This window comes from Atractosteus spatula, chromosome 20 (assembly GCF_055471065.1).
Source record: "Atractosteus spatula isolate fAtrSpa1 chromosome 20, fAtrSpa1.hap1, whole genome shotgun sequence".
Classification (NCBI taxonomy): domain Eukaryota; kingdom Metazoa; phylum Chordata; class Actinopteri; order Semionotiformes; family Lepisosteidae; genus Atractosteus; species Atractosteus spatula.
The window spans coordinates 11912707-11926165 of NC_142725.1; the positions used below are offsets into that span (position 1 = coordinate 11912707).

At 41.3% G+C, this 13459-nt stretch overlaps 1 protein-coding gene across 1 annotated transcript in view; it reads right to left on the reverse strand.

Moving 5' to 3' along the window:
• Positions 1–13459, reverse strand: part of pax7a (paired box 7a) — an 81502-nt gene that overhangs the window by 15006 nt on the left and 53037 nt on the right. The window contains exons 6-7 of the mRNA XM_088938020.1: positions 11450–11615; positions 10330–10526 (exon numbers count right to left, since the gene is read on the reverse strand). Coding sequence (XP_088794146.1) covers positions 10330–10526; positions 11450–11615 — 363 coding nt within the window. The remainder of the gene's footprint in view (positions 1–10329; positions 10527–11449; positions 11616–13459) is intronic.

The following is a 13459-nucleotide window of genomic DNA, read 5'->3' on the forward strand; positions in this document are numbered from 1 at the left end:
ATTGCAGAAGCCTGTGTTATAATCTAAGGTAATTCGATTTTGCTGCCATTTAATGGATTGAGTAACAGCTATTTGTAGGGTTCAATAATGTTAAACAATACTGAGTCAAATGATGCTGAACAAATACGTAAATGGTAAGAGCAAGGTTTTCTCTGCTTCCAAATGAAATTTGTAACACTTTGCAGCAAAAGGAAAGGATGACATAAGCAGGAACCTCTTCAGCATTAAATTATTGCAAACAATCACTTCTCAGTTTTTCTTCTATCACTTTAAGAAAAAAGACTTGAGATAACTTGGGCACAACATTTCTACCAAGAACAGACCAAAGCGTTTCATTCCCACAATGCAATTGTTTGAGTATTTCACCTGCTGGAAGTATCTATTAAATCCACTGTAATGCTTTGCAAGGCATTAGGTCACTCTGTCACAATGTCACAATGTAAAACCAGTGGAAAATGACATCATCTGCACTTTACAGAAACAGGTTTTAATTGATCACCCTGCTCTTCACGGTAATGTCCCCTTTCCTAGTCTACCAACGCTGATGACTGGATGTCCATGCATGGATTCTTTAAAGCTGAGCATTGTTCAGTGCAGAGATCTAGACGTGGAACCTGCTAACACTGTAGAAATTATAGAAAAGACCAGGACAGGTTGACAGAAGTAGTTGAGGGCTATGTCATATCACATCAGAAAAAAACGAAATTTGACTTATTTTTTTATTTTAAAGAGAAGTTTTGCATGGATGTGTATGTATGTACAGTATATTTATACACATATGAGTTTATAAAAGTGATAGCAATCGAGATGCTGTCAATGCTAGTGCCTATACTCTTTAATAAGGAAATACAGTTCTCAATCTAATAGGCATTTCTATTGCGTGGGACCCACAGTGTAAGAATTGGTCTCAGCCAGTCCCTACTTAAATCCTCATCTTCTAGGATTTACTGAAATTTATATTGGCTGCCTCTGCAAGATAAATGTAAATCGCATTCCCTTATATTTACTATTTATCAGGATGCAACAGCTCACTTTCTGCAGGAAATATCTCTCACCCGCACACAAACACCCTTGCATTTAAATAGCATTTTTATTGTCCGCTGTAGCCTTTCATCTGTGCGAAGGGGAATAATGTTTCCTCTCTCTGGGGAGAGAGAGAGAAAGAAAGAGAGAGCGAGAGACATACACTATAGGCCAAAGCTGCGAAAAGAAAAAAAAAAGTTGGTAGAAAAAAAGAAAGAATAAAATAATAAAAACACCAACTCAAACTTATTTCTTTGAGGAATGGAGGTAAGTCTGTATTTCATCTTACTTTGCTGCGCTAGGGTGCTAGAGATTGAGGTTAAAGAAAAGACGCAAGCAAGGATCCACCCCAAGTCCAGTTGACTGGCCTGGTTTGTTAAGCTCTGGTGCAGGAAAGGGTCTGTGTGACTATCAGTGGATTGCTGTCTGGCAAAAATATACATTTTTTTCTACTGTACCAGCTGATCTCATTCTTAAAAGGATCAATTTATTTAGCTACGACATGTACAGATCTATCACTTATTTTAGATAATCTCTATATTTTATGAGTTCTAATTTTCTTCTTTGCCCCCGCAGCCCTGACCTGCCAGTGAGAGAGAGAGCTTTTAAAAGTGTGTTTGACAGCACAGTAATTACAGAGAAGGAAATAAGCAAAACTTCTGAATTCTCTAAAGATATGATTCCACAGGAATGCCTCTTGAAACTGAGCAGCTACTTCTGAACCTAATGAAATAAACCAGGATGTAGAGCTTCAGTAGCACTAGGCAATGAAGGTTTCTCTTCTGGATAACAAGAAGGAATAATACTACTCAATGCAACAAGCAATAAACACTTCTGTCTCCCAGTCATCAGACACCTGGCAGAGATATGCAGTGGAGTGAGTAGGAGTGAAAAATAATTTTCAAATACTTAATCTAATGGGATTATTTTGATGGTTTATCAGTGAGCGGTATTTGTAGGTTCCATAACTGCCCACCAGGTGGTGCAACACTTCATGTCAAGTAATGGGCTTTTTAGATTGAAGCCAGTAACACCACAATGGGACTTGCTTTGAAATGTTGCAAAAAGAACAAAGGTTTCAATCTGTGAGCTCTACATCCTATACCCATTTTGTCATTATGTTTTATTTTTTCTGTTGTAAATCATCAGAAATTAGACGATAGGCAGGCTTGGAGTTAGCAGGCCTGAGGATAAAATCCTCTCTCCACTCTGGAGACACCCAGATCACAGCACCCATCCCTGCTGTCAATACTGGAGTCAGAGTAGGCTGCAAAAGAGAGCAGGACATTAGCTGAGCCTACGGTTTGCTTCATTCTTCATCTGACACATGTAGAAACAGCCAGTCTAGCCTGAAGCCATACAAGCTCTCACTACTAAACATGATCCCGATCACTTAACCTGAGTCAAACAGCATTCCCACTGTGGCGGCATGGAGGTATGCTGCTCCCACACAATATTCCATTCCTGCTGTGTCTCAGTAGGGCACCAGGCTTCCCTCTGGAGCCACCCAATCCTTACACCACGGCGTAGGTTAGGATTTTACACACAACGTCGGTCTGAGGTATACTCGCGGTAACGGAGGAATCCACTGGACAACCTTCACCACAGTGTTGTCAAAGCATAGCACAGGTCCAGCAAGGTCATAGGGCACTCGACAGGATTCATCTTAAAGATGTCAACCCCTACCGGTGACTGGCTCGGGGTTCTCACTGGTGTGCAGTTCCTTGAGTTTAAACCGTATCTGTGTCCAAGCCCAGGGGTCATAACTGGGACACTGACCCGGCCCATGTTAGCTTGGCCTGGCCCAAGTCCCCAACCACCCGCCTGCCTGTATATGGAAGCAATCAAATTAAACATTCTTCAGTGAGACTCTCCTGTTTCCGCACAGTAGGCAAAGAACAAACCTCCAGAAATTTATGCTAAAAACATTCTGCCAGTGGATATGATTTAATTTCCCTGATTTTTTTGGCAGCTTCCAAGCAGGTTCCTTTCCCTTTTTTCTTGCTAAAGCCTCTTACTTATTTTTTTAATTCTTGCCAAATTGAAACAGTATCTGTGTTTAAGATGACTTCTAATTAACAAGTATCTTTTTTTTTACCGCTTACACTGCGCGTATTGATGTGATGTAAATATATGCGTTGGTTCTTTTGATTTGATGGCGGTAGAGCTTGCCAGCTGATACAGTGCCCAGCGAAGGGCTTAATACACAAGTTTTAATAACATGTGAGACTATATTCGACTGGCGCTCATTGATATTCAGGTGCACAATGTCTTGTCAAACGCAAGAAAAGGAGAAGGACTGAGCCAAAACTACAGTTTTTTTCATATATTTTCTTTTTTGGCAACCCCTGTGTGGGCTTCTTAAATATAAATCATCCAGTTTAAAGTGGCTGCTGTGCTAATGGAACTCCAGAGTGCGGTTTGAGTCCCCCTCCCTTATCTCTGCCAGACAGTTGTCAGGAATCACTTCGGAGGACTCAGTCAGCGCGCGCTGCACAGTCAAGCAGGCCTGGGGATATGGATCAAAGCGAGTATTGGTGAGTGCTGCTCTGCCTCTGATCCCCCAGTGCTGAAACCCAGCCTATTCGCCGCTCCATCCCCAACATCAAATGCTAGCCAGAGTCCCTTCATTCCAAAACACAAATCTTCACCGCTGCAGCAAACGTACTTGCGCACTTCTTCCTCGGCTGTGCCTGCTTCTTTTGTGAGCGACGGTCGGTCTTGTGTCTTAGAAACACAACAATGCACCTCTTCTGCATGTACGCCCACGGCGTGTACACGTTCGCTAGGTGCAGCTCTTCCACCTTCTCTCTCTCTCTCTCGGTTATTCTCTAGATATCTGTGTGTACGCAGAGAGAGAGAGAGGCACTGTGGAGACGCAGACATGGGAGCTGTGCGGCAATGTGCATTGTTAGTTTAATTCAATCAGAATGAAATCATGCTTGCAATGACATTTCGATCTGGTCATTGCACGATCTCATTAAGTTTCCAAGATGAAAGTTAGTGTAGGTCTAATATTGTCGAACCTGGTTTATATATATATACACACAGACTGCCAAAGAAATACAGAAATATGCTCTTCAACATGTAGTATCTGATTCACAAGCATAACAAGATATCCAAGCTGTGAACTGACTTATTTGTCAAATACATTTTATGTATTTGACATGTTGTATTGAATTTCTGCCTTTGCATTTTAATTCAATCCCAATAAAATATGCAGCTGCTGGGAGTGAGGTTCCAATAGCTAGTTTTGAAGCTAAGTGAGCAATTTTGGGAGGATACATTGCATTTGGACTGATAAAAAAGAAAATAAATACTTTTTTTTAATGAAATGCCAGGGCTGAATCAATGCTTGCCACACAATTTAGAGCACAGGTTTATTCCACAGATGTAAATGAAGGAAATGCTCTGTCCTTTTTTCAACATCTGTGTCTATTAAACTTGTTAAAGATATCAAATATGGCATATATTTTTACAGATGGACCACTATGGTATCTGTCATAAAAAGTCATTTTTCTTTAGCAGTTGGTAAACAGAGCATCTCTAAAGGTGTTCATCTTAAAAAAGAAATACACTAGCTTCAGGATGAATAAAGTGCATTTTAAACTGTGAAAAACAAATCTTCCTGTCTTACCCTGAAGAGACTAGATTTTTTTGGTTTATAAGCTCCTATTTTCTCAGGCCTCCCAGTAGGGGTCCCCATCTTGCAATAAAGGACTTGTGATAAAAGTGAGCCACTGAGCATGATTCAAGATGAAAAAGGTTGCTTTTATTCATTGCACTAAGCAAAGAATTACTGATGAGAAGACTTTTGTATTCCCTGGCTGTGTATTAACTTGGTACCCGCATCCTGAATTTCTGTCCTTTACCACCACACTTCTGCAATAACACATTTTTAAATCTGAAACATCAATAGCTGATAGACACGAAGTGACCCTCATCTAAGTCCCTCAATGGTACAGAAATGTATTGCATTGCCTGTGAATTAGTTTCACTTATGAGCCCGAGTTCATTCATTTTACATGGAGATGTCTGGAGAGCTTTCAGTTCGGCTCAGATTCCACATTAGCTGCAGAAAAGAAAAAAAAGCCAAGAGCATAAGACAGCTCTCGGACACTGGCCAAGCAGGGATAATGACACATACCCCCTACATAGCATCATCTTCAGGGGCTGCTCACCAAGACACAACAATAACAATAATAATAATTAAAAAAACACAAAGAAGACACTAAAAACCCACATGCACCAGAGGGGATATGGAGTGAGGGAGAAACTATGAGCACCTGTTGTAGGAATAAACACAGTGAGAATCCATTACACCCTGGCAGGCAGCCACCGAACCTTATTTACAGAAAATTGCATGTTTTTTCCAATCTTAACAAGTAACAAGAAGCCTATCAAAACTAGAAGTGGAAGGAATAATGTACTCTCTCTCACACACACACACATGCACACACACACATACAAATGTATATATATATATTTCTTCGAACAGATGTTGCTTAATTCCCCAACAATATTGGATTCTCATTCCCATGGTCAAAGGGACAAAGAAGGGCTTGAGTGCAACTGCAGTTTGGACATGTTTTTCTGCTGCACAGAGTGCGAGAGAGGGAGAATGAGCGCTCGAGTCCTGACTTGTTTGACCCGAATGCTGGCTTTCTTACCAGGTTCAACATCCGAGTCAAAATTCAGATTTTGTGAAGCCCAGAATAAACGCCCGCTCTGCACACTTGGCAAGTCTGGTGCCTGGTGATTACAGGCAGGGTGAAGAGCATTGTGTGGTCAGGCAGCCATGCCATCATGCAGCTGGTTGCTGGTGTGGAGGAGTGTATCCATGCGCTTGGAGATGCAATTCTACCTCTGAAGCACTGAGTACCAACAGCACAATGACCATGCGGGACATCACTTTACATTATAGATAAAGAAGGAATCTTGCAAATTGCCCATGGAGATAAAGCATTTACAGCAAGTGACTCCATAAATAATCATCCATAAAAATGGTCATTCACTGATATAGAAATAAGATGTAAATGTAAAAATACTGTGTACAACACTGGCATGTGCGATCTTAATGGATAGTTTACACCCTGAACCTGACACAGGGCTAAAGAGATGTTAAGAGACGTTGAAGTAAGAACCCACAAATCCAGGGACATTTCTAATCCAGCATCCAGCCCTTTTGGGTGGTCACATTATTGGAAGCTGTGTATGAAATCCCCGCTGGTAGGACTCCTGCGTCACCACCAAAGGCTAGAAGTTGTCTGTTCTGTGTTCATCCTGCTTTTTCAGCTTGCTCCATTACCATCTTCAGAAATCAATCCTTAATATCGCTAATTTTAACTATAGCTGCATATTGTGTCACACAAGCTACACTGAAGAAGAAACAAATACCAGCAGCTAAAAAACATCTACTGTAAGTCTACCTCAAAATTATTCCTTTTTTTTTCCAAGCAAAAGAGACCCGTACAACTGATGGACACATGAGATATGACCATCCCTTTAGTATTAACCACGGACAGTGAAAGAAATATAAGGTAACTTACTACAATAGTGTGAGGCATCCTTTCATGGATTGTACTGCTAAACCAATTAAAGTCAATCAAGCACAAAGGCACTAAACAGCTTGTCCTTGTAAAGAGGAAAGGAAAACAAAACTATTTTAGAGAAAAACATACTCCTTTGGGGTATGAAGTTGTTGAAAGACTGATTTGTAAGAGAGAAAGAAATATTTTCTGGCAAATTGAAATCCTTCCATTCATTCCCTCAGTCCACAGTCATTCATCAAAAAAAAACTGGGACTTATATTAAAGTGTGACAGATTAGTGTTCCCCAGTACATTGGTAAAACACATAAATACATACACACACATAGAAAAAAAGTTATTTGAGTGTCTTGTAAGGAATGATTACAGTGCTTTCAAAGAGTTTTGATTTGCACGTCTCTGGAGAATAATTGTCCTGGCTTTGCACTGAGCACAGTGATACGGAATCCCTGTCTGTTCGCTGTGGATGTTTTTAAAGAAGACGGAAAATCCCAGCTGCACTTGGTGCAAGCAAATCAACAGAGAACAAGAAATAAAACTCCCGAAGGGTAATTGACTGGAGCAGATGCCCTGTGTTTTCCCTGAAACGCCAGGGAATGTGAACTTTTTTTAGGGCCGGAGAGGGAATGTCGTGCGTAGCCACAGGCTCTGGGAGCGGTCTGTGAAAGCAGTGCCGAGTTGTGAGAGCCTGGGCAGGAGGGGCGCTCATTTCCCCACAGTAAGACCCTGACAGTGGCGGATGTGTTTGCCATCAGAATATGGAATGGGCCCTTATCAGTGTGAGGCTGTGCGATTGGAGTGGGCCGGGTGGTACCTGCTGCGCCTCCTATGCTACTGAATGGCTCAGTAGGAGCGGTGGCACTGTGGCTAAGGATCTGCACCTTTGGCTGGAAAGTTGCTGGTTCAAATCCCGCGGCCGGCAGAAAAATCCTACTCTGTTGGGCCCCTGAGCAAGGCCCTTACCCCCAACTGCTCTGAACTGCAACTGACCCTGCGCTCTGACCCCAAGCTTCTCTCCCTGTCTGTGTGTCCCATGGAGAGCAAGCTGGGGTATGCGAAAAGACAAATTCCTAATACAAGAAATTGTATAGGGCTAACAAAGTGATCTTATCTTATCTTATCCAGCAGGTACCACCCTACACCCATTCCATGGTGATCAGACGCAGATGGGGCTGGCACATGCTGGGGTTGAGCCATGAGCTGCCAGAGCCTTTGCTGCCTTGGTCTTCTACCCCACTGCCAGCCTGCACAGTCTGGGGAATGCATACCGCTGGCACTGCATCTGTACCTTAACACATCACTCTCAAGTAAAGTAAGGGAGTTGCTTTCACTTCTCTCCAATTACTGTTGAATCCACACCCCTTCCTCGTTACTTCTGTGTGTATTGGTGTTGCAGGAGGCCGATATATCATTGTATACTATATTTAGGAAGGCATAAATTCCTTCATAAATTCATACACAATATTTCTTTAAAAGCCTTGTTTTTTCCCCTTACATTATTTTCCTCCATTGCAAACTGCAGCATTGTTGCTTTTAAAAATTTAAATTTAATTTACATTTTGCCACATGTCCATTTATATTGGTTTATTACATTGCAGAAATAAACCACTTATTTCAATCAGACTTTTTACTTCTGACACACAAAAATGACAATTCACCAACAACAGAAATGAGGCATTCATCTAAGAATCTATGAGGTCTCTTTAAAAAAATTATCCTTCTTGTTGTCTACACGGTGGCCTAATAAACCATCGTATAAAACAGGAGAAAGGTTTTTTTTTAGCACGCATAGGATGTACAGAGAGAGCTATTTTTACAGCAGGCATTAAATACTCACATTAATAAAAAAAAGCCATCCATGTTCCTGATATTTATGCAGGTTTGCACGGAGAGCATTAGTACTTAAAGCCCTTCCACTATGATTAACAATCAAACATGCTGTGAAATGCCTGTGTTATCCCCCCAACTCTCAAGTACAAGAGAAAATCTCTTTTTTGTAATCAAATCCTTAATTCTTTCTTCTCTCGAGAAAAAGAGAGAGTAATACCAGAATGTTTCCAATCTGCTTTGAGAAATATTTGGAAAAAAAAGGCTCCCAATAAAATACGTGTGAACGAGGGGGTAATTGCGGACAAATGCAGCATTGAAATTCATTTTCAACTCTTTACACACCATTTCAATCTTATTTTCTGCTTGTTAGCTAGATCTTGTTGCTTAGGGTGGGCAGGACTGCCCAGTATCGGTGGGTAATTGCATATAATTTACTCTTCACCAGTGATTTGCATCAATACCAGTCATTTTTTATTCAGTGGTATTTAAGAATCAACCCCTACAGAAAGTCTAATTTTGAATGCTTATTATTCAAGGTGCCCAGAAAGCATAACATGTGGAATCCCCTCTTTGCTCAAACACACAGACACGAAGACACAGACTCAGCAATTGCATTTTTTTACAACAGAAAAGAACTGCTCGGCGATATACGAATCTAATGCCTCCCGTTGATTTATACTCCAAATAGGACGCCAAGACATCAAATTATATTCATTTTTCTCTGCTATTTCTTTTCAGGAAAGAGGGACAGGGAGCTCAGAGGGATGCACTTCATATCTAAATCGGCTATACCTGCACTGGAAAGTCACCTTGCTGAAAGTGGCCATGAAGTTATAGGATTTAGAGCCCTCGGTTATTGTACTGAAAATTCATCAGGGTCCAGAATCCAACTTCATTACAGTCTCAGTGGACAGAACAGTTGTGAAGACTGATGTTTAATGGTGCTGAACGGCTACCTTCAGTAACTAAAACATTACCAGAAAGAAGTGCTTGTTTGCTGCCTATATAAAGTGTTATTTTGGAAGACGTACAGTAGTCGACACTGTACAGCAGGGTTTGCACACTGACTCTGGAATTCTCCTCTATTTCACAGAAGGATCTCACCATAATCTGAGGGAATTTAGATCTACAGCTTTTTCAAAAACCTCCAATGCGACAAGATGACTCCCAAACACCCAATGTCAAGTGGAACTGTATCTACAGACATTTTTGCAATATTGCTCATAACAAAATATTTTATCCTGCTTCGGTTTCCTACAGGGCTTTTACATGCCTTATTTAGCATTTTGACATTCAAATATTTACATTTTTGTCTTAGTTTGACCCATTTTACGTTTAGTATTGGCAAGAACTATGTATGATTTTGTAAAAGTAACACAAGGATTTATTTTCATTTCCTTCATCCTACTTCTGATAGTTAAGGTTGATTTGTGCAAAACAAATTATTTTATCAGCCGTCAAATGAAACAAGAAATGTAGAAATGTATACAGTGAAGGCTGAAGTGCCTTCTTCATAATAGTTCTAATGGAACAGACTCTAAAGGGAGACTTCAGTTACAGAACTTGGTCACTGAGTGTCACTGTGACACTCAAAGAATCCATCCATCTGTTACCAGAGAGACTTAGGATTGGGGCAACCAGGAGCCTGTCTTCAAAGCGTAGGGCTCACTCTGGACCAGATGCTAGCTCATTGCAGGGTACACACAGAGGCAATGGAAAGACACACATTAACCTCGCCAGTATGTCTTCGGAAGACAGGTTCTAACTGGAGCACACAACAAAAACCCATGCAGAACCCTACACAGAAGGCATCAAAAGATCATCCTAGGACACTCAAGTGGTGTTTAAAACACAGATTCAGCAGGGGAGAAGAAGGGCGTTCAGCCACCCAGCTCTTTTTGCGCCCATACCGGCCACCCCTCACTGACCTGTGGAGAAAGCCCGTTGCTGACTGGGTTCATGTGGTTACTGGACGCTGACGGGCTCATGAAGGTGTCCGAGTAGCTGGAGAAGCTGTGGCGGTTGGACGAGAGGCCGTAGGCGGAGCTGCTGTCCGCGGTGAGCCCGCCCTGGTGCATGGTGGAGGGGGGGAGTGGCTGGGGCCGGTGAACTGTGCTGCTGCCATCTGTAGGAACACGCCAGGCGTTAGTGTGACTACGAGCACGGCAGACAGCGCTAAGAACGCTAAGCTCCCGCACACTTCTCACAGGCGCTAGGAACCTCTGGGGATTTAGAATGAAAAAGATTTTATTCATGGAAAGTTGACCAGAACAAGAAATAAGAACGTCCCCCACCATCACCACAAGCTTGAGTGGCACCTCCTACCACGTTTTCAACAGAAGAGTTCCTGAACAATAATCCGCTATGATAGAAACACCCTCCAATCAGGATTTGGCTGCGTAGGCAGCAGAACTCCAATTACAATTAAAATGAAAAAACAAGAAGAGCAGAGATGTGATCAACAATGAGTGAAGGGAAAGGCCACATCCAGGGCTCACTGGTCCTAAACACAAGGGAAACCATTAGTTCTTTAAGGACTATTGACACATGCTATTTCATTGATATACGTTAAATTCACTATTTAGATAGATACAAAATTCAATGTCCATTCAATTTCTTTGTTAAATAACATAGCGAATAAATGGCAGTTGCCATCTTTCTTCATGAAACACAAAATAGTGAAGCGCCACTACTGCATACAATTCACACTCGTCAACCGGATGTAAACCACTGTGAAAATATCTCTACATTTCAATTAGTCACTCAGTTATAGGAGTGTCCTGAGGGAGTGTGTGAAATATTCTCAAACAAAAGGGCTTTTTGTATTATATCAGAATTCTATTTGCAGACCGGACATAGCTTTTCATACGGGACGAGGGAAGATATCATTCCCTTTTAGTGTGCATAGAAGTAGACCTTGTCACTCAATGATCTGTTTACTTCATTACCAGACACAAGCACAAGAAGAATCCAGGAAAATTCCTGATATTGGTTCTTTACTTACAGGAAGACACTAGACACACGTGATAGCGACAGAAGATGGCCTACCCTGTGATATTGTGGTGGTGGGATAGGTAGACTCAGGAAGTTGATACGTTGGCAGAGTGGGCATTCCAGTGGGCGGGAACCCGCCAGGTAACAGGTGATTGAAAGCAGCCAGCTGATTGGCTCCTGCTTGCTTGCGCCACCTGGCTCGTCGGTTGCTGAACCACACCTGGAGACAGAAAACAAACATGACCATCAGCTATACTGTCCACCCCCAAAGAAAACCAAACAGACATGAAAAATAATGAGTCGTCTTAAACCATTAAACCCTGAACATGAGTTTCTAAAAATTCTAAAAGCATAATGAACAGGACAACAAGGATCAAGATGTGTTTTCAGTTTTCTTCTAGCCTTAAAACTGTTTTTTTTTCTTCTCTATTATCCATGCAGCCATCTGCAATCAATCTCTCTCTCACTTTGAGTGGGCTGTTAAAATGCCTAATCCCTCCTGAAAACTGCAAGTTAACACAGTGGCCAAAGATGGTTGTTCTTCTTAAGAGGCTGTAGCTCTGTGATCTGTGTAAACAGTGTCCCTTAATCCTCAGTCAGAAAGGAAAAGTAATTAAAAGGTCAGAGATAGACAAGACCTCTTGGTCCAGACATCTCAAGTATGTTTGTGAACCTGTTGTACACTTTGTAAGAAGGGATGTAACTGGGGCAGGGGCTGAGGGATGGGTGCTGCAGTGTTTGTACCCTCTGTTTCCACTGCATCAGAGATCTTCATATATTTCACTGTTTATCTGAATTCATTTGGGGAGTAACCTACCGCTGGTCACAGAGCAAACCTCTTCCAAAGCTGTGTGCTTTGAACACTCTTCACTGTAGGCCTACAAGTGGAGCAATCAACGCTCAAAGGACTAATTAAGAAATTGCACATATCGTCAAACTGAAACTGCACTGGAAGCATGGCATTCAGCTCAGGTTTCACACCCAAAGAAGGCACCACAACTGAAATGTTGTGTTTCTTTTCTTCTCTTTTCAGCATGGAATAAACCTTTACTTGTTCCTTTGCGGCCTACACCTGCTGACGCAGCCACCTACTTGAACTACTTATATCTATTAAAGTCTTTTCTTATTCAATACATTTTAAAACACGACAGTAACTTTAATAAGACAGTATAGGCGCCAGAAACGAACAGTGTGGTTGGTTATACTTTACTTCAGTTGATGAAAAATGAGCAACCAAGCTGCTTAAAATGGATTTTGTGTGCCTTACAGTAATAATTACTTTCTAAAAATGATTAGAAATATGAAATCTAACCAAATGTTCTTTTGACAGAAAAGTACAAAATAAAACTGTCACTTTTACAGTTGACCCAAACCCTTTTTAATTTTTAAAAATAAAATTGGCAATATCATTATTCAGTTTTTTGTATAATTTATGTATTTTTCTGCTTAACATGAATATAATCTGTATTCACAACCTGCTCTATTTCACTAAAACCAGGCTGTGGCCTTCAGCTTGCAAAAGGTTGAGAGACATTGATCTGTGCCTCGGAGTGGCGCTTAGTCAGAGTTTAATACACTGTTACTGCAGTTAATCTACAGTTGTTTTTCAAATGGGCCGGCCATTGTGTGGGGGTATGATAAAGAGCAACCATAGCCCTTCAATGGGCTGGGGTAAACAGTGAGCACAAAGGGTGGGCGTCCTTTTTAAACAGCTCTTCAAGAGCCATGCTTTCAGAGAGAACTGATCAAGAGTTAGTGCAGGCACTCGGGCCCACGCACGCACACACACACAAGTGCGCGCACACACACACATACAATACATAAATATTCGAGAGATTCTGATCGAGATGTTCTGCACAAAATTCAAAGAAGTGCAATCCTGGTTATTAATATCCTCTCATCTGGAGCTCCTGAGCGCTTGTTTTCATGTTTGGAAAAGCATCTGAAATTTCCAAAGGCAGTGCATTAATAGAACACGGATAAATAAAATTTCTGTGAAGTGTATTCTGTTCTAACTCTTTAAATAAACTTTCTTAAATAAATTGTGCACTGACCACAATTATA